Source organism: Megalobrama amblycephala, linkage group LG3 (genome assembly GCF_018812025.1).
Source record: "Megalobrama amblycephala isolate DHTTF-2021 linkage group LG3, ASM1881202v1, whole genome shotgun sequence".
Classification (NCBI taxonomy): domain Eukaryota; kingdom Metazoa; phylum Chordata; class Actinopteri; order Cypriniformes; family Xenocyprididae; genus Megalobrama; species Megalobrama amblycephala.
The window spans coordinates 48131492-48155635 of NC_063046.1; the positions used below are offsets into that span (position 1 = coordinate 48131492).

Below are 24144 nucleotides of genomic sequence, written 5' to 3' on the forward strand. Positions count from 1 at the left end.
AAATAATATTTTTCTATTTTACTTGCCTTTCATGGTTTTCTTTGATTTGTTAATACTTCGTCACGGTTACATATTGTAATTTGCAAATATGTCTGCCCCCAAGCTTCCGACAACTCTTTTAGTCTTTATTTAAAAACATTTTCCCTGAAAGTTTGAGTTACGATAGTTTTCAAGAGCGCGATTATAAACACAACTGTGAAAGCGGACTATAGTGAGTAGATGAGTTTACCTGTTCAGCTGATGATGTTTAATGTCCCCGACAAATTGTTGTCCCATTTAGCCACTTGTTAGCATCTGCCTTTCACAAGACACATAAAAGCTTTAAAAAACACAGGTGAATGAATGTTTTGAATGGAATGTATGTAAAAATGTACATTGACAGGCAGGTAGTATATCATATTATTTCATTCGGACCTAATATGATTGGATAAACATTTTATGGTCTTATGCCTTCCACAGACAATATATATATTTATAAAAATACAGTTAGACCATTTAAAAATATTGATTGCTATCAAGATACGAGGAGAATTTCAACCATTATAACACAAAATGTTTCTGTAGAGAATTACCTATTGCACCTTTAATAGACAAATTAATCATTGTCATTTAAAAATAAGATTGCATGGGTATCTGAATCAGGATCGCAATCTTTTAACTCTCTTTGTGCAGTTTCAGTATGAAATCCAGGAGCAGAAGTTATAAAACATTGTACAGACACACACACACACACACACACACGTCACAGTTGACAGCACATGTAAACCGACGGGTGATAAACTGTGCTGACAACAAAGACTTGTAAGAAAATGAATTACAAGGTTGACCCTGGTCACGCATGACACTTCCAAATCAAACCAGCCAAATAAGACGTGCAAAGCATGTAAATACACCTTAATACTTTAGTAAGCACACATTTTAATTCTTTAACAGATATGAGGTATTACTGAAGTTTATCAAAATATTGATTACCCATAATGTAAATACAGTTGTATATTTAAAAGTAGGAAAAAAAAAAAAGACAAGAAAAAAAAAGTGCATGCTATTACAATAATCTTATCCAGTACTGCAAATCTTTGGCAAGCCTCTGTAGTTGAATTCCATTAATAAATTAAAGGTTTCAGAGGAAAAAAACATACAGTTTTAGTTTATTCCAACCCCACATTTCTATACATACCAAAAAAACTGGAGAATCATAAGGCAAAATAAACATAGGTAAAATATTACTTTATTATGAAAGACATGGCAGAATAATACAAAATAAAAAAAGGGGGAGGCTTCCTCATGTATTTATGTGATTATATGATTATATGAAATCATTAAGTCTCTTTTCTGAAGAGGAAAGGAATCAAAGTACGCTTCTCGGGAACTCCACATTAGGACTTTGCACCTTTGGACACGGCCAAACCAATAAGACCAGCCAATCCGGCCACACCTAATCCGATACCGCCAACGATCGCCATGCCAACTAAACCATCTGAAAAGAATGGGAAAAAAAAGATCACTTCTCTGCTGAGATTTATTCACTACTACCTTTGGCTTTGCTGATATCACTTGTGACTTGTACTTTCAATAAAACACAATGAGTATGTTTACATGTACATCAAATTCTGCTTGAGGTCTATATTTATTTATGTTAATACACGTACCATTCCTGATGTTATTTCCTTGGAGATTCAAGGTGCTGCCACTAGTTATCAGTGGTCAACTGATATATTGGGCAATATTTGACAATTTTTAATTATCGTATCGACTGACAAGTTTCTCTGGCCCATGTGTTGGAAGCGGTACTTTTATTTTGACAGTGCTGAGAACACAGTCTCCCTCTTCATTAGTTTATTGGCTTTGTTTAACAGTTCTGTTCTGTGTGAGATATATATATATGTACATCCCCCTTACATTTTTGTAAATATTTTATTATATCTTTTCATGTGAGAACACTGAAGAAATGACACTTTGCTACAATGTAAAGTAGTAACTCAACACACAGCCATTAATGTCTAAACCAGTGGTTCCCAACTACATTCCTGGAGGCCCCCCAACACTACATGTTTTCCATGTCTCCTTTATCAAAAACACCTGATTCAGATCATCAGCTCATTAATAGAGACTCCAAGACGAGAAATGGGTGTGCCAGACAAAGGAGAGATACAAAATATGCAGTGTTGGGGCCTCCAGGAACGTGGTTGGGAACCACTGGTCTAAACCGCTGACCACAAAAGTTAGTAGGTACACCCCTAAATGAAAATGTCCAAATGGGCCCAATTAGCCATTTTTTCACCCCGGTGTCATGTGACTCGTTAGTGTTACAAGGTCTCAGGTGTGAATGTGGAGCAGGTGTGTTAAATTTGGTGTTATCGCTCTCACTCTCTCATACTGGTCACTGGAAGCAAAGAGCTAAGAACCCAAGAGGCGACACTCTGATGCTTTTTGGGTAACAGCCACTAGATGGCGCTCCGGTAGCACGGCCGCCATTATGGGATGAAAATACTAACTGGACCATTGAATCCTTCACATCTTACGCACCCAAAATCGGCGAATTTCACTGTCAAATCAGAAGCACAAAAGAACATTTTTCAAATTAAATCATCAGTAAATTTTATGGCTCCTACAGTAAATGTTGTATTGTCTTATATATGTTTTATTTTACCAGCTGTGGAATCCAACCTTCCCCCAATCTGAGGTAAAGTTAGCCTACTTTATTGAGTTACATTTTATGTAACTTCACACATTTATTAATAGTAAATTAATAATTAATAAATTTAAGATCATCATGTTTGCAGCGAACAATATATTTCAGAAGAACTAGTGGAGTAATAGTAATAATAGTATCACTCCACTAGGTCTGAATTGAAATATATTATATTGTACGTTTTAATGGATCATGCAACAAACATAACGATCTTATAATACATGATGCATTGTTGTGTCCGTTATCCCATAATTCCCACTTTTGGACACTTTTGCTTTAACAGACATTAGACAACACTGAAAAATCAAGCTGTTATTCATATATTTATTGTCCAACATTCCTAATTTTTCTGATGCATGTCCTTAATTTAAGTTCATATGTTGGTATTAATTCAGTGTTTATAATGCTAATACTAGATCTTTTAAAGAATTTTAACCCAACTGCGTTTCTAGAGAGAAAAAAGGTTTTGTGAAAAAGTGGAAGACTTAAACACAACGTGTGTAAAATAAACTGTAAAAAGGATTTGATGATCACTAGCGATAGTATTTTATTTTGTGTTGTCATCATTCAAGTTGGATTTTAGCTTTAATGTACATTTTGTTTTAACAAAGCAGCTGATATTGCCATAGAAACTAGTGGACCGACGACTCGCTTTCACCACAAAATGGTGTTTCAATGGAACGTTCTATTGAGTGTCGCTTCTTGTTAGTGTATATTTTTCTTTGATGGAAGTTCAACATGGCACCTCATGGCAAAGAATCTGAAAAAAAGAATTGTTGCTCTACATTGTTGTGGAAATTTTAATTTTTCATATGCTTTTTACCTGTATTCTTGTGAAATATGATGCTTATGGAACATGGTATGATGTTGGCTTAAGTGGTAATGTTTAACATAGTGTTAACATAGATGTTAGAAATAGAAAGAGCAAGATATGGTATGGGGACATGCAAGATGTATGTTAAAAACATGTGTGGAAAGTTACAGCCACTAAGAGATGTTCCTAATATGGTAAAAGGACAGAGGCTTCGGCCTTGGAGGTTAGAGATATAAAAGTGAGGGGAAGCTTTCGTTCTTGGTCTTACACTCTGCAGCTACTTGTGTTTCTGTATGACCTGTCTGACCTTTCTTGCAAGAAATAAAAGCTTTAAAGACAATTGGAAGTGTTTGTCTCTTATGCAGTAGAGTCGGAGTTGATTTTTTGCCACAACAACATAAAGATGGCGTAGGCTATAAGAAGATTGCCAAGACCCTGAAACTGAGCAGCATGGTGGCCAAGACCATACAGCGGTTTAACAGGACAGGTTCCACTCAGAACAGGCCTCGCCATGGTCGACCAAAGAAGACGAGTGCACGTGCTCAGCATCATATCCAGAGGTTGTGTTTGGGAAATAGCTGCCAGCATTGCTGCAGAGGTTGAAGGGGTGGGGGGTCAGCCGGTCAGTGCTCAGACCATACGCCGCACACTGCATCAAATTGGTCTGCATGGCTGTCGTCTCAGAAGGGAGCCTCTTCTAAAGATTATGCACAAGAAAGACCGCAAACAGTTTGCTGAAGACAAGCAAACTAAGGACATGGATTACTGGAACCATGTCCTGTGGTCTGATGAGATCAAAGTTGCGTCCCAAACGACGCACTATACACATATACACTATGTACTTATGCACTATGTAATCATCCATGTAGTGCGTGAATTGTATAAGGTTATTCTGTCATTTAACAACGGAGTCTGATACCCTCTCCCCCTCCAATACGTAACTAAAGCTACAACAATTGAGTGCATGAAGTGTCCAACATTCCACACGTTGTTTTTTCCGTTATTTTAGTGCATCATCCGGGTATTTCAAGTGTACTTTTTCTTTTTGGAATTTTCAGTGTGGACGCACTACTCACACTATTTATATTAAAAATGTCATAGAATAGTGCATACGTACGCGAATTAGGATGCACCACAAGATAAACTTATTTGGTTCAGATGGTGTTAAGCGTGTGTGGCGGCAACCAGGTGAGGAGTACAAAGACAAGTGTGTCTTGCCTACAGTCAAGCATGGTGGTGGGAGTGTTATGGTCTGGAGCTGCATGAGTGCTGCTTGCACTGGGGTGCTACAGTTCATTGAGGGAACCATGAATGAGCAGAGCATGATCCCCTCCCTTCGGAGACTGGGCCGCAGGGCAGTATTCCAAAATGATAATGACCCCAAACACACCTGTCGTCATGGAGGTGTGGAAGGAGTGGAGGATTTTCCAGCAGTGCTGGAAAATAATGGTGGCCACACAAAATATTGACACTTTGGGCCGAATTTGGACATTTTCACTAAGGGGTGTACTTACTTTTGTGTCCAGCGGTTTAGACATTAATGGCTGTGTTGAGTTATTTTGAGGGGACAGCAAATTTACATTGTTATACAAGCTGTACATTCACAACTTTACATTGTAGCAAAGTGTCATTTCTTCAGTGTTGTCACATGAAAAGATATAATAAAATATTTACAAACATGTGAAAGGTGTACTAACTTCTGTGAGATACTGTAAACTGTGTGTGTTTATATAATATATATATTATATATTAAAAAAATATTTACAAACATGTGAAAGGTGTACTAACTTCTGTGAGATACTGTAAACTGTGTGTGTTTATATAATATATATATTATATATTAAAAAAATCATTGTTAAATATTTTTTTTGGGGAAAAAAAAAACAGCATTTATTTTAAATATATATTTTTGTAACAATGTAAAAGTCTTTCCTATCATTTTTAAACAGTTTAATGCATTCTTTCAGAATTAAAACATTAATTCCCTTTAAAAATTGTTATTGACCCCAAAATTTGAACAGTAGTGTTTCACAAAATCCTATTTAAAAAGGCCATTGACTGATGTTATTCTTGTCTGGCTGAAATGCCATTGTATCTCACCTTTTCTTAGTGCATTGTCGATGAGTTTCTCCAGTTCCAGGGCCTGTTTGTTACCTGGTTCATTCTTCAGCAGAGTACGAATGTACTTCAGTGCTTTCTCATACTCCTGAGAGAACAAGAAAAGATTGATGCAGGGTGGTAAAGAGAGCAAACCAAGGGAGAGAGATTACATTTATTTTATTAATTTTTTTATTAAAAACTCAATTTTATCCAAGTACTTCCAAACCCTGTTTCTGGAGGCCCTGCAATAGAGAAAACATTTCCAGACGTCTCCCTTCTCATTATGTCTGCTTATTATTAGAATTATTATTATGTGACACTGAAGACTGGAGTAATACTGCTGAAAATTCAGCTTTGCATCACAGGAATAAAATACATTTTAAGATATATTAATATATGTTAATATATATCTCTTGACAGGTACTCGACAGGTTTGGTGAGATTTACCTCTAGTACAACTACATCTGGCACTCTGATTGAACCGTTTATACATTACACTTGTTTATATGATGACGTGACAATAAAGTGACTGAAATGATCTGATCTGATTTTGAAAGTATGCAGTAAAGTCATTTTTACCAGGGCTTCCAGGAACAAAGTTGAGAAACACAATTTAATTAGACAACAAAGATATGTGATATAAAACCCATTTATTAGCAGTGACAACAGTATCCCAGATTATAAAATGGATTTGTCTGGGAAAATGCTAACCCACCTTGAGTCTGTAGTTTGCAACAGCAAGGTAGAAGAGAAAATCTCTCTGATCGTCTTTTTTGCTTGTATGAACCAGTTCTGGTAAAAGAAAACTGAATCACTTTTTACTGAATTTTAAAACAAAAACATTACTGCTGGAGCTCAAGCAGGACAAAACTAACCAAAAATGCTGAAGCACTTACCTTCCAAAAGGTGAATTCCTTTTACAATGTCATTTGTGTACTTGCTTCTGATCAAACACCAGGCATACTCAAAAGTGGTTTCCTTTGAAACGGGTCCTTTCACCAGCTCTGCGTTATACTTCTTCTCAAACCTCTAGAAGACAAAAAGTCACAGCAGTTGGATGGGAATCACATTCACTCAGCTGCATCAGTGGGAGGATGATGTCAGGATCATGTGCTCCCCCTGGCCGACAAACACACACTAACTTCTACAGAAGACTTATTAGAAAGACTTTTACCTCTATCGTGTATTAGAGCAGAGAAACATCCGTTTCCATTTAAATAGTAACGTTAGGTGAAACGATAGGTGTAATACTAAAGCCACAAAACTAATAAAATAGGTGTTTTATAGGTTAATAGGTTTTTATCCTCAGAAAGCTTAGGCTTTATAACAGAAGGTCTACTATTACAAAAGTCAATACATTACATTGAGTAGAGGATACAAAAATACAACATATACGTCATGCTCGTTGTTGTTGATGTACAGCAGAACTGCGTCAATCGAAACCCCGATTATAACCCGATATACAACACACAACCTTGTTATCAAGACGACATCTATGTCATTTTGGATTCGCAGTCACTAAAGTGAAGAATAAAATGTTTTACCTTTAGATCTTCTGGTGCCACTAAATCTGACACAATCGCCTCCATGTTCGCGGAAAAAAACACTAGATTGTTCACGAAGCTGTCAAAATAAAAGTCAGTGATTATGTCATAGTTTCAGTGTTGTAACTGCAGCTGTGTAAATCTTCCCATTTTTAATAAACCATGGTATTTTTGATATATACTATGGCACTGAATGATTACCATGTGCTATATTTGGTACACCAGAATAAATGGCATTACTATTATACTATTATAATATATATAATATTACTATTTAAACCATCATGGCATTATTGTTAGTGATATATTTTTCATTTATTATGGTTCTTTTTATATGAAGGTCAAATAATAATAAAAAAATGCCTAAAAAATTCACTATGCCTTTATTATTTTTCAAATGCCATGTATACATTTTTATTGTTACTCTAGTGCCAGACTTAAAATGTGAAAAATACATAGGCCTACATTATTTTATTTGTTTGTTGTGTAAATTATTGAAATTTTGTGTAAGTGAAGAGCTTGATATGCATGGTACATGAGACAGCTGTGTGAAGAAATTATAAAAAGGTCGAAAATGTAATTTAATTGTGTGTATTTACTAGGGTACACAATAGTCTAGCTAGTCTTGGCAAAAAAAATAAAAAACAAAAATGTTTAAAATATCTTTTACACCACAGAATGAACACGTTACATGTGACGGGAATGTTCATCAATTTCGTTAAAAAAAGACAGAATTGTCCATTGTTAGTAGACAAGTTAAATAAACCAATCAAAGCTTGAAAAGTGAGAATTAGGCCTACATGACAGGATTATAGTTGAAGAAATACCCTACTACTACTGCTACTAGTTGTTATTATTATTAGTAGTAGTATTACAATTTTAGCATGGGTTGGCCAATTTACTTATTTCTGCATTTGTTTGTTTCTTTATTTATTCGGTCCAATCATTTTAGTAGCGTAATTATAGTGGCTTTTATTTTGGACAAATGCATTTCCTGTAGCCTAGTCATTTCAAGCCCCTCGTTAGGGGGCGCTATCTTCACGCTCCTCTGAAAGCAGCTCTACACTCTGATCACGTGGTATGACCGAGTAGGACGGCCATCTTCCCTAAAACACAAACAACAAGAGCGTACTAGACATCAACACGCAACGACCATTGGAGAGGGAGAGAGTAAAAAACAGTAAAAACGGAACACGATTCTCGAGGAGGAGCACAGAACACAAACAACTGCACATGCATCCAAAGTGAAGATCGTAGAGTTTGACGGGGCGACTGGACAGTAAAATCGCATCGACAGCTCCAGAAATACGGTCAGCAACTGTGTGCCTCTCTCTCCTTGAATGTCTGAAGCGTTAAATGGCAGATGGGTGTTGCATTAAGTTTCATGCAAACTTGGAAGGGGAAGGTCGGTGTGTGCGTGAGCAACAAATGCATTTTAGTGCATAAGGAGCTTTAAGAGGCCAGCGCTTGGTTCAATGGGAATAAATCGTGCTGTGAAGTAGAGAGGCTTTTTGTATGTTTGGCAAGGCAGCTGTGGCCGTGGGTTGAAGGCCACGGGAAGCAGCGGAGTGGAGTTTGGAGGGGCGCCGCGTGCACAGGGAGGGGGAGTGTGCAGCCAGGGCACGCGCATGCACATGCACATGCACACTCCCCCTCCCAGTTCACGCGACGCCCCTCTGAACTCGTCCAATCGATAGAAAAACGACATCAATCTGCTTTTAGGGTCGTTTTCATTCAGCGCAGACAGTGAACAGCGACATCTTGCCTGTTAGAAAATAGGCGCTTTTTACGTTTGTGTTGAGCGCGAGGACGATATCGAATCTGAATGGTCTAATGCCGAGTAAAATAGTTAGTTAGTTAGTTAGTTAGTTAGTTAGTTGTGGTTATGTCCCATTCGTGAACGACTCGTTCTTTTGAGTCGGATCTGTTCATTGAATTTATTTGAACAGATTCACAAAATGGGTCTAAGCGATTGGATTGAATCGCGGTTAATGAATCAGCAGCTTACTGACTGATTGAATCGAGATCTGTCAGATTCCTAGAGTCGAGAATCATAAGTTAGTCAGAGCATTTTGTGGAGTGAAGGACTTTACTTACAAGACGCAAAGTAAGTTACTATTAACGTCGTGTGTGTGTATATATATGTATGAGTTATGACTATCGTACATCAGTTTTATCAGCATCTGCATAGATAACAAAGAACGTTTTAAGTGTGTTATAAAGTCAGAGCATTTTTAACCAAAATGTCAATTTAATTTTAGTTAATCAAATTATATTTAAGATATAATTGACCTTGTTTAATGAACTTGAACTGAATCAAGACTGCATCAAACGGGTGCACATGAAATTACTATAAACATCGTTATTAGTAAAACTTACCTGTATCCTTATTAAAACAAATTGGGCTTAATATTTGTTATTGTGCATGATGCCAGGGATATACTATATATCCCCCCCCTCTCTCAAATTCAAATTTCATTTGTTTTTGTTTTTTTTCAAATTCAAAATTGCTTTCTTGGCATGACTGTAAATAATATAATATTGGCAAAGCATATATACATAAAACAAAAATAAAACATCTGTATAATAGAAGAAAATATGATCAAATATTATAACACTATCAAATATTATAACAACTTAAACTTAAATTAAAAGTGTAACAAATTTGAACATCTCTCTCTCTCTCTCTATATATATATATATATAATTCAATTCAATTCGAAATTGCTTTATTGGCATGACTGTAAATCATACAATATTGCCAAAGCATACATAAAACAATAATAAAAACATCTGTATAATAGAAGAAAATATTGTCAAATATTATAACATAACTTAAACTTAAATTAACAGTGTAACAAATTAGAACGTCTGATTTTATATTATATATATCATCTGAATCGGATCACTGAATCAGTTTTTTTTTTTTTTTTTTCTTCAAACAGTTCTTTGAATCAGACATTCTCGCCTCTTTGGACTGTTTGGCAGCTGTGCGGCAGCTGTGCATAAGGACGTTGATGTTCAGTGATGAATTATGAGCACTCTCAGACATACTAATGTATTCCTAATTGTGGTTTAAGTTACAGGTGTCTTCAATTTTTCTTGGGTTAACATGTATTATCATGTGGTACTTTATGTTTAAGAGCCAAACTCCCCCAGTGAATACTATTTATTCTCCCCCGTTTGCTCTGTTGCTTGGATATTTCTGTTGCTATGACATCTGTGGGTGCTGTTGACGGAACACCTGGGATGTGTCTTTTCCATCTACATGTTATCCTGATTGTACAAACTCTTGTAGTTGAGTGCAGATGCCCTTTCCAAAATATAGTTTTTTTGGCAAACTTTGGTGAACTTTGCCAAAAATGAACAGTTTTAGCTATTATACTTTAAGATAACACCATGGCTGTGTCCGAAATTGCCCCCTGTACCCTCATCCACTATTCCCTACATTAGTCCACTGATGTAGTTCACTTGAGGGGAGTGAATGAAAGCGAGTGAGCAGATTCAGACACTAAGTGTGCCTGAAGGGCTGCGCTTTTGCATAGTTTGTGCTTGCTGTTTAATAATTAGGCTATTTGAAAGTTAGCAAATTGGCAGCTCCAGTAGTAAGATGAAAAGATTTATCTTGAACTCTGACATGGAAACTGTCTATAAATCTTAATTAAACAATTTAATTATCAATTAAAAAGGAATTTATACCTGTATGATATTACGCTGAACCCACATTGGACCAGCAGTTTGGAAAATGGATGTATGGATGATTCAGCTGTGGGTGCCATCTTCTGATCAGATGCGAGAATTCATTTGGTGTGCGACTCACACGGTGCATTATGGGTATTCTCTAGCTTTTGAGCGTACGTCGGTTGTACCTTTATTAATGCGATGCATTGTGGGATTGAGTGAGTTCACTTGATAACGTCCACTGTGGTTTCAGACACCACTACAAATGGCTGTCCCCTCAAATAGTGCCCGATTTAAGGGTGTAGGGGGTGATTTCGGACACAGCCCATGCGTTTCCTAAGGCTAAGTGCTTGTTTCTGCCACAGAATAAATTTTTTTAAGATAATTGTGACTTTTTATCTCAAAATTCAAACTTTTCTCAGAAATGCGGGATAAACATATAAAAAGTTATAATGTCAGAATTGCTAGAAATAAACTCTGACTTTTCTAATATGCTAGATAACTGACAATTCTGACTTTTTTTTTGTGCAATTGTGAGTTTATATCTCGCATTTTCTTTTTTTTCCTTCTTGCAATTATGAGTTTATATCCTGCAATTCTGACTTCTTTTCTCAATACTGAGGAAAAAAGTTCTGACATTTTATTACAGTTTCGAGTTTATATCTCGCAATTCTGAATTATAGCTCTCAACTGTGAGTTTATATCACACAATTCTGAGAAAAAGTCTAAATTGTGAGATAAACAGTCGCAGTTACCTTTTTAATTTTGTATTCAGTGGAGGAAACAGGCTTCCATATGAAGACAATATCTTTAAGAAAATGTTTTTAAAAGAAGAGAGATTATTTTTATGCATGCTTGGCCTTTGAATTTATAGGATACTAACACAGACACCTGTTGGAGCATGTGCACTGCCCACCTTTTTGTGTTTTAATGGCTTCAGTTATAGTACTTGCATTGCGTAGTCCACAATATTAATAAGTTTTGTTTGTTTTTCTCCTGCAGATAAAGGAGGGAGAGGGATTGCCGGCGTGAGGAGGGGGTCACCAGCTGGGACCTGGTCCACACAGCATTGCCAGTACAACAGGAAGAGTTAGAAAGACACACACAGATAGAGAAAGAGAAAAGCTTATTGGGGTCATAACTGCTTCTGGCAGCTGTATTATCAACAAGTTAGTCTCTTTTTTGTTTGTTCGTCTATTTAGTTTTTTCCTGCAGTCAATCGACTTTAGACGTCAGTATCAAAACTCTGCAGTTTTTGCAGTCCTACAGGTATTACTAATTTTAGAGGGTTTTCGTTTATTTTTTGTTGTCCATTTGTTTTTATTTTTGTTTTCATCCGCTGTGAACGAGAGCTCTTACCGTCTCTGTACCTTTTTGTATTTCTGTTATTCTGAGCACACACATCCTGAATAAGGCAGCTATAACCCTTCTCTCTCTTAAGTTCGCTACTCTGAAACACAAAAAAACACACACACACACACCTTTCAGCCCTCTCACCCAGACTTGGTCCAGCCTAGTCTTGCCTGCGCCACTCCCCTGGACAGGGTAAGAATAACATATATAAACGGCTGTTTACACAAATATAGATATGTCTTTCAGTTGTGCGTGCATTGTGTCAGTGCACACTGCAGTGTAATAAAAGAATCTGTGTGTGCTAATAATGGGAAGTATGCTTGCAACACATTTGAGTTGGTTGTATTCTCATGTTCGGGTATTTTGGTTTGTAGACTTTCACCTCTGAGAAGGAAGGAAGAATATGACTGCTGAAACACTTAACTTTGGCCCAGAATGGTAAAATCCTTTTCTTTCTAATTAAGTGTCTCCTTGTTGCCAGTTCTGTTTGTTTGTTTTTTTAGTTGCATTTTAATTAGTAAATTTAGTGCTGTCACACAGTGACACTAATTTAGTGCATATTGTACTTCAGTGGAAGCAAGAACATCTGACCATCATTTTACGTCTTGCATTTCTTTGTTTAAAGGATTAGTTCACTTCAGAAATAAAATTTCCTGATAATTTACTCACCATGTCATCCAAGATGTTTGTCTTTCTTTCTTCAGTCGAAAAGAAATCAAGGTTTTTGAGGAAAACATTCCAAGATTTTTTTCCGTATAGTGGACTCAATGGACTGAAGGTCCAATGATCGATTATTTTAAAAAAAAAAAAGTACTTTTTAACTTACAAACGCGCATCTTGCACTGCTCTGCGATGCGCCACGCATTATGTAATCACGTTGGAAATCTCACTCGTGACGTAGGCTGAAGTACTGTGATAGGGCAGAAAACTCCATCTCATTTTCTCCTTCAACTTCCACTTTTTTTGTAAAGGGTGTTTGACTTTGTAGACACTGGATCGGTACTTTCACCTACGTCACGCATGACCTTTCCAGCGTGGCTACGTAAAGCGTGGCGCATCACTGAGAAGTGCAGGATGAACATTTTTGGTTAAAAAGTATATACTTTTTTTTTTTTTTTTTTTTTTTTTTTTTATAGAAAATGACAGCTCATTTCGCTAGACAAGACCCTTAGTAATGGCATTAGAGCCCTTTGAAATGACATTGAAACAACTGGACCTTTAACTGTATGGAGAAAAATCCTGGAATGTTTTAGTCAAAAACCTTAATTTCTTTTCGACTGAAGAAAGACATAAAAATCTTGCATGACATGGGGGTGAGTAAATTATCAGGAAATTTTAATTCTGAAGTGAACTAATCCTATAAATGTTTAAAAATTCAGTCAAGGTTAAAATTATATTTTGAAAACCAGATTTTCATTGTGAACTTTTGAATGGCAATGTACTGAATCTGATAGTGTATAAAGAGAGATGCAATGCAATATAGTATGGCAAAAAAACAACAACATAGCTTTTGTCACATAGCATAAAATAGCTTCTGTGTATATAATTTATAGTAATGTTTTATAGTAACATTTTTTAATTCTAAATAGCTTCAGTGTATTGAGCTTCAAAACTGTCACTACTCATAATATCTTAGAATAATACTCATGATGACTCTCTTCCCCAGCACTGCTCATTACTTTCCCCATATTTCTGCAAGGCTCTCTCTCTCTCTCTCTCTCGTCTTTCCATTTTTCCCAACCCCCTTCTCTCCCTGTATCTCCTCTTGGCACACGCTTAATGATTATGCAGAAATTAAACCGTTAGGCGTGGTTCTCTGCTGAACTAAGGCTCTTCTGTGCATAGTTGGTCCTTGGCCAACAAAAGTGAATTCCTGGGTTTGACATGTACAATGCAGGGGTGGTTTGTTGCCTCAAAGCCTTCTTCATCAGCTTATCTCAGCAGGGTAGTATTTATGTAAAGTTTACAAAGCCACCCACAACTCTGCAACCCCTTTTCCACTGACAAGGTGCCTCAGTCGGTATCGTTTCGCATGCTTCCACTGCTTAAAAGTGGTTTCAGGCAGGAAAAACAACTTTGCACTGGCCTCTAATAGCTGCTGGGTTTAAACCAGGAACCGCTACCGTCAGATGATGGAGGCGGGATAATGTCAGCACCGAGTAAAGTTGTCAAAACAACAACTGTGGTGAGACTGACACACAACAAAACCAGATTTCTCCTGTTCTAATCAACAGAGCTGTTTACACTGTAAGCATCGGATATGAAGCTCATTCAGTTCTTAGGTCCAGAAACTCCAGTCACTTAATTTTCCTATTTGTCTAAATGTAAATATTAAGAAATATACACTATCATTCAAGAGATAGATTTTAGTACATTTTTGAAAGAAGTCTCTTATGCTCACAGAGGCTGCATTTCCCCCCCAACAAAATACAGTCAAAATTGTAATATCATCATAAGATAATACTACAATTTAAAATAACTGTTTTCTGTTTTAATGTATTTTAAATACAGTTTATTCCTGTGATGGCAAAGCTGAATTTTTTTAGCATCATTAATCCAGGCTTCAGGGCTAATTTGCTGATCAAGAAACATTTCTTGTTATTATCAATGTTGAAAATAGTTGTGCTGCTCAATATTTTAGTGGAAAATGTGATGCATTTTTTTTCTGGATTTTTTTGTTGAATAGAAAGTTCAAAAGAATAGCATTTATTATATAATATAATAAATATTTAGTAACATCATAAAAGTCTTTGATGTCACTTTTGATCAGCTGAATGTGTTCGTACTAAATATAACTATTAATTTCTTAAAAATCTTACTGACCTTAAGTTTTTGATTGGTAGTGCGTGTGTGAATTAATTGGTATGTGTTATTAGGTGTAATATCTATTTGTATCTAAAAGCAGCTCATGATGGCAGACAAGATTCTGAGTCATATTTGTATTTTAAAATATCTCAACCCTTAATACTGTACTGTTTGTGATTGTGATAACTTAGTCACTTGTCATAGTTCCTCTGTTAAAAGTGAAAACACTGACCAGTTTCGACTGTCCATGCATCAGCACAAGCTTCAGCACCATTTCAATGAAAAAGGGGGTGTGAGAGATCCTAAATAAAGCAGGATGTAGAGTCGGTATTGTCAGGGCCGTCCTTGGACGGTAGCCAGGACTGGAGCATTTCTCAATGATGCTTTCAGATTGTTGCTGCTGACTCTCTTTTGATCTGATTTTTTTTCTCTCTCTTTCTCAGGCTTCGAGCACTTTCCAGTGGAGGCAGTGTGTCTTCCCCTCCTGCCTCTCCTGCTATGCCAAAGTACAAGTTGGCCGAGTACCGTTACGGCCGAGAGGAGATGTTAGCACTTTATGTCAAAGACAACAAGGTGGGAAAATGCTTGAAATGTCTGGGTTGTTAGCCTATTTTTAAGCCTAGGTGATATCCCATCATTCAGTGTGCCATGATTGTGCCTGCATCTTTACCCCAGGACATGACAAGTCTGGATGATATAGTAAAGAGATTTATTATTTTTTTATTTTATAAAAAAAATAAAAAGTTGAATCAGCCCATAGATATTTTGAGGTTATTGTCATTGGTTGTTATTCATATCCACTTTGCCGATTTAAATCTAATAACAGCCTTGTCAGTTACAAAAAATAAATGTTGCTCAATTTTTTTTTCACTCAACTTTTTGATTTAGAATGTAACTCACAAGGTGTGGTCACATTTACTGTTGTGTGGCGTATTTTCGTGGGCGAAATCCAGGTGTTTCAATAGTAATCCACAAAAATCCGAAATTTTGTGTGAAGGCAATGGACTTAAAGGGTTAGTTCACCCAAAAATAAAAATTCTGTCATTTATTACTCACCCTCATGCTGTTCCACACCCGTAAGACCTTCGTTCATCTTCAGAACACAAATGAAAGCGACGAGAATATTTTTGGAGCGCCAAAAAGATAAAATAACGACTTATTTAGTGATGGCCGATTTCAAAACACTGCGTCATGAAGCATCGGAGAACAGATGAATCATCAGTGTGTCAAATCATGATTCAGATCGCGATTCATTTGTGCTCCGATGCTTCCTGAAGCAGTGTTTTGAAATCGGCCATCACTAAATAAGTCGTTATTTAGTTTTTTTTTGGCGCTCCAAAAATATTCTCGTCGCTTTATAATATTAATATTGAACCACTGTACTCACATGAACTGATTTAAATATGTTTTTAGTACATTAATGGATCTTGAGAGAGGAAATGTCATTGCTCCCTATGAAGGCCTCAGGGAGCCATCAGATTTCAACTAAAATATCTTAATTTGTGTTCTGAAGATTAATGAAGGTCTTACGGGTGTGGAACGGCATGAGGGTAAGTAATAAATGGCAGATTTTTTTTGGGTGAACTAACCCTTTAAATTTCGCTAATTTGACTGCACCTTTAATGGGCTACTTTAATGGTAGCCTGCTGTTTTGTTGCCTTTTTTGGAGCTTGACAGACCTTTGTTTCTTCACTTCCATTGAATGGAGAAAAACAGCCTGGACATTTCAGTAAATAAAAAACAAATTATTTGAGTGACATCAGAATAAGTTGGTCACACAATTTTCAGTTTGAAGTGAAATTTATGTTGGTAAATTTAATTTGCTTGAGATAATAATGCACCATAGGAGTGACATTATTAGATATTTTTCATGGTATTTCCTGGTCAAAAATGGTCTTTGGTGGTGGCAGATGAACACGGTCATCCACACACACAGTACACAGTACCCTACCCACTGAACTGCGAGCCCAGTACTGACAATAAATCCAAAATAAATGCAAAGAATCAGTTTGTAATATTAATCGATCCTATTAATTAATGTAAATTTAAGTGACTGTTTTGAAAAGTATTAAAATAAACAACAAAGTAACACATTACGTAGAAAAAGTGGCAGGTCTGTTATTTTACATTTACACTCTAAAACTGAATGCACAGATCATTTGACATACAGTATCAGACAGTATGGTTATCTCTATAAATTGGGTATTTAAATGAGATTGTAAATCCAGAAAATATGCAGTGTGTAGTTAGCAGCATAAATAATATATATTATATACAGAAAGTGAGCAAAGATTGCTGCCATTATAATCACTGAAGCTGTCAATCACAATGCAAGGTACACAAAGCTGAACTCTTGTGAAAATTCCTGTTTTGAGTAGTGTTGAGTGGATTCTGACTAACGTAAACACATCTGATTGGCCATTACATTCACATGCTCAACAGATATGTCTGTGACTGATCGGCCCAACAGCGGTTTCCCACAGGACGGGGAAGGTTTCTTGCGCGTTCGGTCTTTTCAGTGTGGCAAAGTAGTTTAATTCCAATTAAACGTTTATCTGACTCCATTTTATTATGACCTCGAATTTAGGTTAGAATGCCAATTGATAATTGATAATTTATACAATAATTTATCTAGACATTTGATTATTCTATTTAACTCTTTACTCTTATTGTACTCGTTCATTCGGATTCCTATAACGCTTTGAGTCTCGCACCGGCCGGGCATACGATCTCATACGCACAATCTCGTCAGTATTGGTCATTAGACAGAGGCGATGACTAATATTCTAGAGGCCGTACCCACTTTGCTCATTCTAGAATACGTTTATTTAGTCCCCATAGATCTGAACACACCGAATTAAGGTAAGATTACTTTTAACCAGGGGCCATGACCATTATCATAAAATCAGGCTGACCAATTTAGCTTCCTTAAGATTCAAACTCTCTCTTGCAAAATCAGTAAAATCACTCTCTTGCCTATCAGTACTTCAGAAAAGCAGGTATCGTCACATTAAATGATCAAATAATTCTTTGGCAGGACAAATTCATTTTGGCGGCCGCCACAATATTTTCAATGCAGAAAAAACCCTGTTTAGACATTTAATCCTTCTGTAATTTTTGTAGAGCACAAAGATTGTTTGAAAATGTCAGTCTGTACATGTTTTATGTGCTCGATGTATGCTGTTGAGCCGTGAACTGCTCTTATTTGTTCTTACTCTCTCTTAATGGACGTCTTTAGTGGAGTTCACATGGCCTGAGGTTTAACACAGTGTGTCAAGTACATGTTTCCACTGGTTGACTTAAAAATGCAAAAAATGTCTTGCCAGTACTGACACAAGTCATAAAGGTTTCCAAGGGCAACAGCATCGTCAGAGCTCTGTTGCAACAAAAATAGACTGTAGAGGCTGTGCCTTAAGATAATCATTTACCATAGTGTGTTTTATTGCTGAAGATATATTCAGTGTGCACTGACCTAGCATATTTATTTGATGTAATTGCTTTTAATATGTTTGAAAAGTGTTTAAGATATCTAGCCACTCAAGTCTCTATGTAGGACATGTAAAAGTTGACCAGTCGTGTCTTGTGTAGGAATCCACGTCACCATTGTGCAAACTTAACCCTTGAATGGTCACAGTTCCTTAGGACAAAAGTTTGTTCAGTGAGAATTAGATTTTTTTTCTTTCATTCAACAAAGGATGCATTAAATTGATCAAAAGTAAAGACTTTAGTTCTGTTACAAAAGATTTCCATTCAATAAAATGCTGTTCTTTTAAACTTTTAATTCATAAATGAATTCTAAAAAAAAAAGTCATGGGTTCCACAAAAATATTTATCAGGACAATGAGCAGCAAATCGTGATCATGAGCAATGAGCAGTGATCATGTGACACTGATGAAATTATAAAAATAGTAAACAGTTCTTTTAATTTGTAATAATATTTCACAATGTTACTGTTTTTACTGTATGTTTTGAAAATCTCTCTGCAGTTCCCTATTAAGAGTACAAAATACCATTCAGAATTTACTGTCCAGCAAGTGTGAATTTACTGATATTTTCAGTCAGTCATTTGTAACAGTAGATTGAGTCATTGTGTGTGTGTGTGTGTGTGTTTTTCAGGTCCCTGAAGAAATGCAGGATAAGGAGTTTGCTGCTATTCTGCAGGATGAGCCTCAACAGCCACTGGCACTGTTGCCTCTCACTGAAGAGGAGCAGGTGAGAGGAGCACACTTACACGTCTGGCATTTTGAGCTTCTGGCTGATTAGACATGCATCACACACACTGTCCTGTGAAAGTAATCCAAGGTGGGGCGGACACATTTTCCAGACGTTTATGAACAGTCTTATATTAAAAAAACAAACAAACAAACAAAAAAATGCCTTTGGCACTACAGTAATTTTTATCTGTACTGATTCTTGCGGTTTTTGGTGTGGTCCTGGTTTCATTCCTTGTGTTTTATTTTTTTTCTTTGCAGAGGAACTTCTCCATGTCTGTCAACAGTGTGGCTGTGCTGAGGCTGATGGGTAAAGGGGGTGGAGCCGTCCCGGCTGGGGTGAATCGAGGCAGAGGCAGCGTGCGAGGTGGTCGGGGCAAGTTGATCTATTTATGTGTACATGTTTGTAAATTATTCATGTATTGGCAGAGATGCTGAAGTTTATGTGATGTTGTGTGTTTAGGTCGAGGAAGAGGAGAGGGCGGATTCTACCAAAGAAGCAGTGAGGAAGGAGAGGGTGGTTTTGGTCGTAGCGTTCGAGAGATCCATCGCAGCCAGAGCTGGGATGACAGGTATTTTTATTTTTTATTTTATTTTATTTTATTTTATTTTATTTTATTTTATTTTATTTTATTTTATTTTATTATTTCTACTCTTCTTTTTTTTTAAGTAATTTTAAAACCAATTATTTTATTTTATTTTATTTTTTTGTAGTATTATTCCCATTATTGTGATGTCAGTTTGTTGCCTTCGCTCTCATCTAGATAAATGTAAAAATCCTTTTAATGTCATTAGCACACAATCTAATTTAATAGGCCTACTGAGGCAAATCAAATGCCATCTTGATAAGCCTCTCTCTCTTTTCATTCTGCAGAAGTGAGAGGCGTTTTGAGAAACCTCTGCGGAGGGATGGTGTGCGGCTGGGTTTTGAGGAAGGATGTCCAGGTGGCAGAAAGGAGTTCATGCGCTCTGATAGCGACAACTGGCGCACACTGAGAGAAGAACAGGAGGAGGAGGAAGCGGGAGAGACTGGTGGCAGCTGGAGACTCACTGGCGCACGAAGAGAAGGTAACACAATACACATCACATATTTACACTTGGCATTAAAGGGAACCCATTATGCCCCTTTTTACAAAAAAAGTAAAATAAGTCTCTGATGTCTCCAGAGTGAAGTTTTACCTCAAAATACCCCACAGATCATTTTTATAGCATGTTAAAATAGCCAGTTTTGGGGAGTGAGTAAAAACTAGCCATTTTTTGTGTGTCCCTTTAAATGCAAATGAGCTGCTGCTCCCGGCCCACTTTCAAGAAGACGGTGGAGCTTCAAGAGCTCATGCAACAAACAAACAAGACAATCTTAAAGGTGCCCTGAATGTGTCTGTGAAGTTTCAGCTCAAAATACCCCATAGATTTTTTTTTAATAATTTTTTTAACTGCCTTATTTTGGTGCATCATTAAATATGAGCCGATTTATGCTGCTGCCCCTTTAATTCTTGTGCTCTCCACCCACGGAGCTCGCGCTTGCCTTAAACAGCATAAACAAAGTTTACACAGCTAATATAACCCTCAAAATGGATCTTTACAAAGTGTTCGTCATGCATGCTGCATGCATGCTTCGGATCATGTGAGTATAGTATTTATTTGGATGTTTACATTTGATTCTGAATGAATTTGAGGCTGTGATCCATGGCTAACGGCTAGTGCTACACTGTTGGAGAGATTTATAAAGAATGAAGTTGTGTTTATGAATTATACAGACTGCAAGTGTTTAAAAATGAAAATAGCGACAACTCTTGTCTCCGTGAATACATTAATAAATGATGGTAATTTTAATCACATTTAGCAGTACATTAGCAACATGCTAACGAAACATTTAGAAAGACAGTTTACAAATATCATTAAAAATATAATGATATCATGGATCATGTCAGTTATTATTGCTCCATCTGCCATTTTTCACTATTGTTCTTGCTTGCTTACCTAGTCTGATGATTCAGCTCTGCACAGATCCAGATGTTACTGGCTGCCCTTGTGTAATGCCTTTCATAATGTTGGGAACATGGGCTGGCATATGCAAATATTGGGGGCGTACAGATTAATGATCCCGACTGTTACGTAACAGTCGATGTTATGTTGAGATTCGCCTGTTCTTCGGAGGTCTTTTAAACAAATGAGATTTATATAAGAAGGAGGAAACGATGGAGTTTGAGACTCACTGTATGTTATTTCCATGTACTGAACACTTGTTATTTAACTATGCCAATATAAATTCAATTTTTAATTCGAGGGCACCTTTAAGCACTGAAAATGTCAGAAACTGTCAGTAATGGTGTTCAGTTTGAACTGGAGTCGGACAATGATGCCTAGAGAGCCAAAGAATATATGCTGTATGGAGAGAGAACAGGTATAGTTTAGTTTAATTACGATTATAAATTATGTTGTCATCTTGTTTTTATCCACTGTTAGTACAAGCCTGTTGTAGCGGACCCAGTCCGAATGATGTCCAAAACTTTACTGATGAATTGTATTGTCCCTTTGCATTGACCCTTGTTCACAAAACAGTCTGGAGTGAAATGATTTGCGCAGACATAAACGAATTTAGGTATATTTTGGGGTGCATTACCTTCAAAAATGAATCCACAGCGTCCTCAGTGTCTCAGATGTTGGGAGAAAATGAAGACTTCTATGTTCACTCTTATATCCAACAACAGAACACCGGGATTACTTATGAGACGTTGTAGGTAAAGCTACTTGAGCGTGGAGAAAATGGCGGACAGCATACAACTCGCTGAGGGCAGAAATTATGGTAATACAGGACTGTCAGTCAGCGGTCATGGGCGATGTCACAATGCTCATAGAATCAAAACGGCATGTCTAATGAGACTGCTTTGGTTTAATGGGGATTTAAAAAAGGACTGAGTGGATTTTTATCATTGTAGGGTGGTTGTGTACACACACTGCCAACACACATTTATGTCCAAACACCAAGTAAAAGTGGATTTTGCATAATAGGTGCCCTTTAAAAAGAATAGTTCACCCAAAAAATGTCCTCATTGTATGTTGTCACAACTGGTAATTCTTAACAACAGCAGAACTGATATTTTTCTGACATTTATTTTTCTAATGTTATTTAAAGTACGTCATGATAAATACTTTGATTGTTACGTATACCTACAGCATTTCAGGCACAAGTTAATTATAAATGTTAGCTAGATTATGTTCAGTTACCTGTATAGCGAGGTTTACTGAAATATAAGTAAATAACAGTTTTTTTTTTTTTTTTTTTTAAACGTCTAAGGGAGAAAGAGCTCTTTTTAGCAAAGACTATAGAATAACACAAGACATGTCACTCGTATTGTTTTGAATGGGAGAAAGTGAAACGCGCAATATGGCGGAATAAGTCCCGCCTTCTAAAAAATAAGAGCCAATCACCGACTGGTAAAGTCATCGCGTCACTGCAGCGACCGTTAGAAGCACCGGTTTCTATAGAAACAGTCAGACGCGCGCCTCCGAAATGAGGCACAGGAGACGCGCATTTACGTCTGCGCATGCGCATTAGCTTGATCCAGCCTGAAAAATACCGTGTTTTTTTGTCATGATTCGAGAGTTTGGAAAACAAATTATGAGAGAGTTGTTGTTTGATTTGATTGGTGATTTCAAATATGAAATTTAATCGTAAGGTTGTTGAACAGTTTTGGAGAATTTGATGTTTCCCCATTCAAAGAGATAGGAGCTGCATGATGCCCAGGATGCCCGAGAGGCATTTCAAAGATGGCCGCCGAGTGAAATGACTTGTCTTAAAGGGACTTTGTTTTTAGTGAGCGAACATTTCAGTGGGCTGGAAGGATTTTATGATTGAGACAACTCTTGTAATGGTCAACTTCTTCATCAGTGCCCTGATTACTGAACAAGGGAACTGATTGAGACTTTGTGAATCACCTGAGGTGTACCATGTGTAAACGGAGCTTATCTTATGTTAAGCATGCGCTACTTGTTCAAAAATTTGGGGTCAGTCTTTTAAGGAAATTAATACTTTTATTAAGCAAGGATGCATTAAAAGTAATTAAAAGTGACAGTAAAGACATTTATATTATTACAAAAGATTTTTATTTTAAAGAAATTCTGTTCCTTTGAACTTTCTATTCATCAAATCAAATTAGAATGATTTCTGAAGGATCATGTGACACTGAAGACTGGAGTAATGATGCTGAAAATTCAGCTTTGCATCACAGGAATAAATTACATTTTAAAATATATTAAAATAGAAAGCAGATCTTTTAAATTGTAATAATATTTCACAATTAAGGCTGTCATGATATCAGGCCAGAATAGTTCTCAACATTGATATATTGCATTATCTATAGAAATCTTGAAAAAATAATGCTATCAGTCAAATTCATCTCTTTTTTTTTTTTTTTTTTTTGGCCAGTGAATCACAGCATTGCATACAAAAGGAACAATTACACTTATTTGCTACCTGATACTGATAAACAAAACTGATCAGATTTTAAGACCCACATCATGTGATTTTATTTAGAGGAGACTAAAATGCTAACTTAGCACAGCGTCAAAGTGCGACAATTTATGAGAATAACGGCTTATTTTTACTACAAACTCAACTCAAAACTTGTGCTTCTCCTTCCTAGATGGTGGTCCTCGCTCGGCTGGTTGGCGTGAACACACCGGTCCAGGTGAAGTTCGCCGCAGGAAGTTTGATTTCGACTTCCGGGATGGAGGGAGTGAGGGAGGCAGAAGGAGAGCAGGCAGCGATGGAGCAGAAGAGGAAAGAGATGGTCTGCCAGAGTGGTGCACAGATGAGGAAGACGGAGAAATGGGAACCTTCGATTCTTCTGGAGCATTTATGTCTGTTAAGGTGAGACCATGTGATCTAGTCTCTAATGACTTCTGATCTATGGTTTTCTTTTCTTTACATTTTCTGCTCTT

General features: G+C 36.8%; 2 protein-coding genes across 3 annotated transcripts in view; one reads left to right on the top strand and one right to left on the bottom strand.

Annotated features, from left to right (window-relative positions):
* Positions 1-1206: 1206 nt before the first annotated feature.
* Positions 1207-7229, bottom strand: fis1 (fission, mitochondrial 1). Its single transcript, XM_048185851.1, has 5 exons — positions 7151-7229; positions 6503-6635; positions 6322-6398; positions 5607-5712; positions 1207-1477 (listed from the first exon to the last, which is right to left on the bottom strand). Exons 1-5 carry the CDS (start codon positions 7193-7195, stop codon positions 1377-1379), a joined length of 462 nt encoding a protein of 153 aa, XP_048041808.1. The 5' UTR covers positions 7196-7229; the 3' UTR covers positions 1207-1376.
* A 987-nt stretch (positions 7230-8216) lies between these two features.
* Positions 8217-24144, top strand: part of gigyf1a (GRB10 interacting GYF protein 1a) — a 37656-nt gene continuing 21728 nt past the window's right edge. For both annotated transcript variants that reach the window (XM_048185846.1, XM_048185847.1), the window contains exons 1-9: positions 8217-8460; positions 11834-12376; positions 12559-12622; positions 15433-15562; positions 19106-19201; positions 19462-19576; positions 19664-19772; positions 20075-20268; positions 23847-24073. In XM_048185846.1, the coding sequence (XP_048041803.1) occupies positions 12588-12622; positions 15433-15562; positions 19106-19201; positions 19462-19576; positions 19664-19772; positions 20075-20268; positions 23847-24073 (906 nt within the window). In that variant the 5' untranslated portion in view covers positions 8217-8460; positions 11834-12376; positions 12559-12587. The remainder of the gene's footprint in view (positions 8461-11833; positions 12377-12558; positions 12623-15432; positions 15563-19105; positions 19202-19461; positions 19577-19663; positions 19773-20074; positions 20269-23846; positions 24074-24144) is intronic.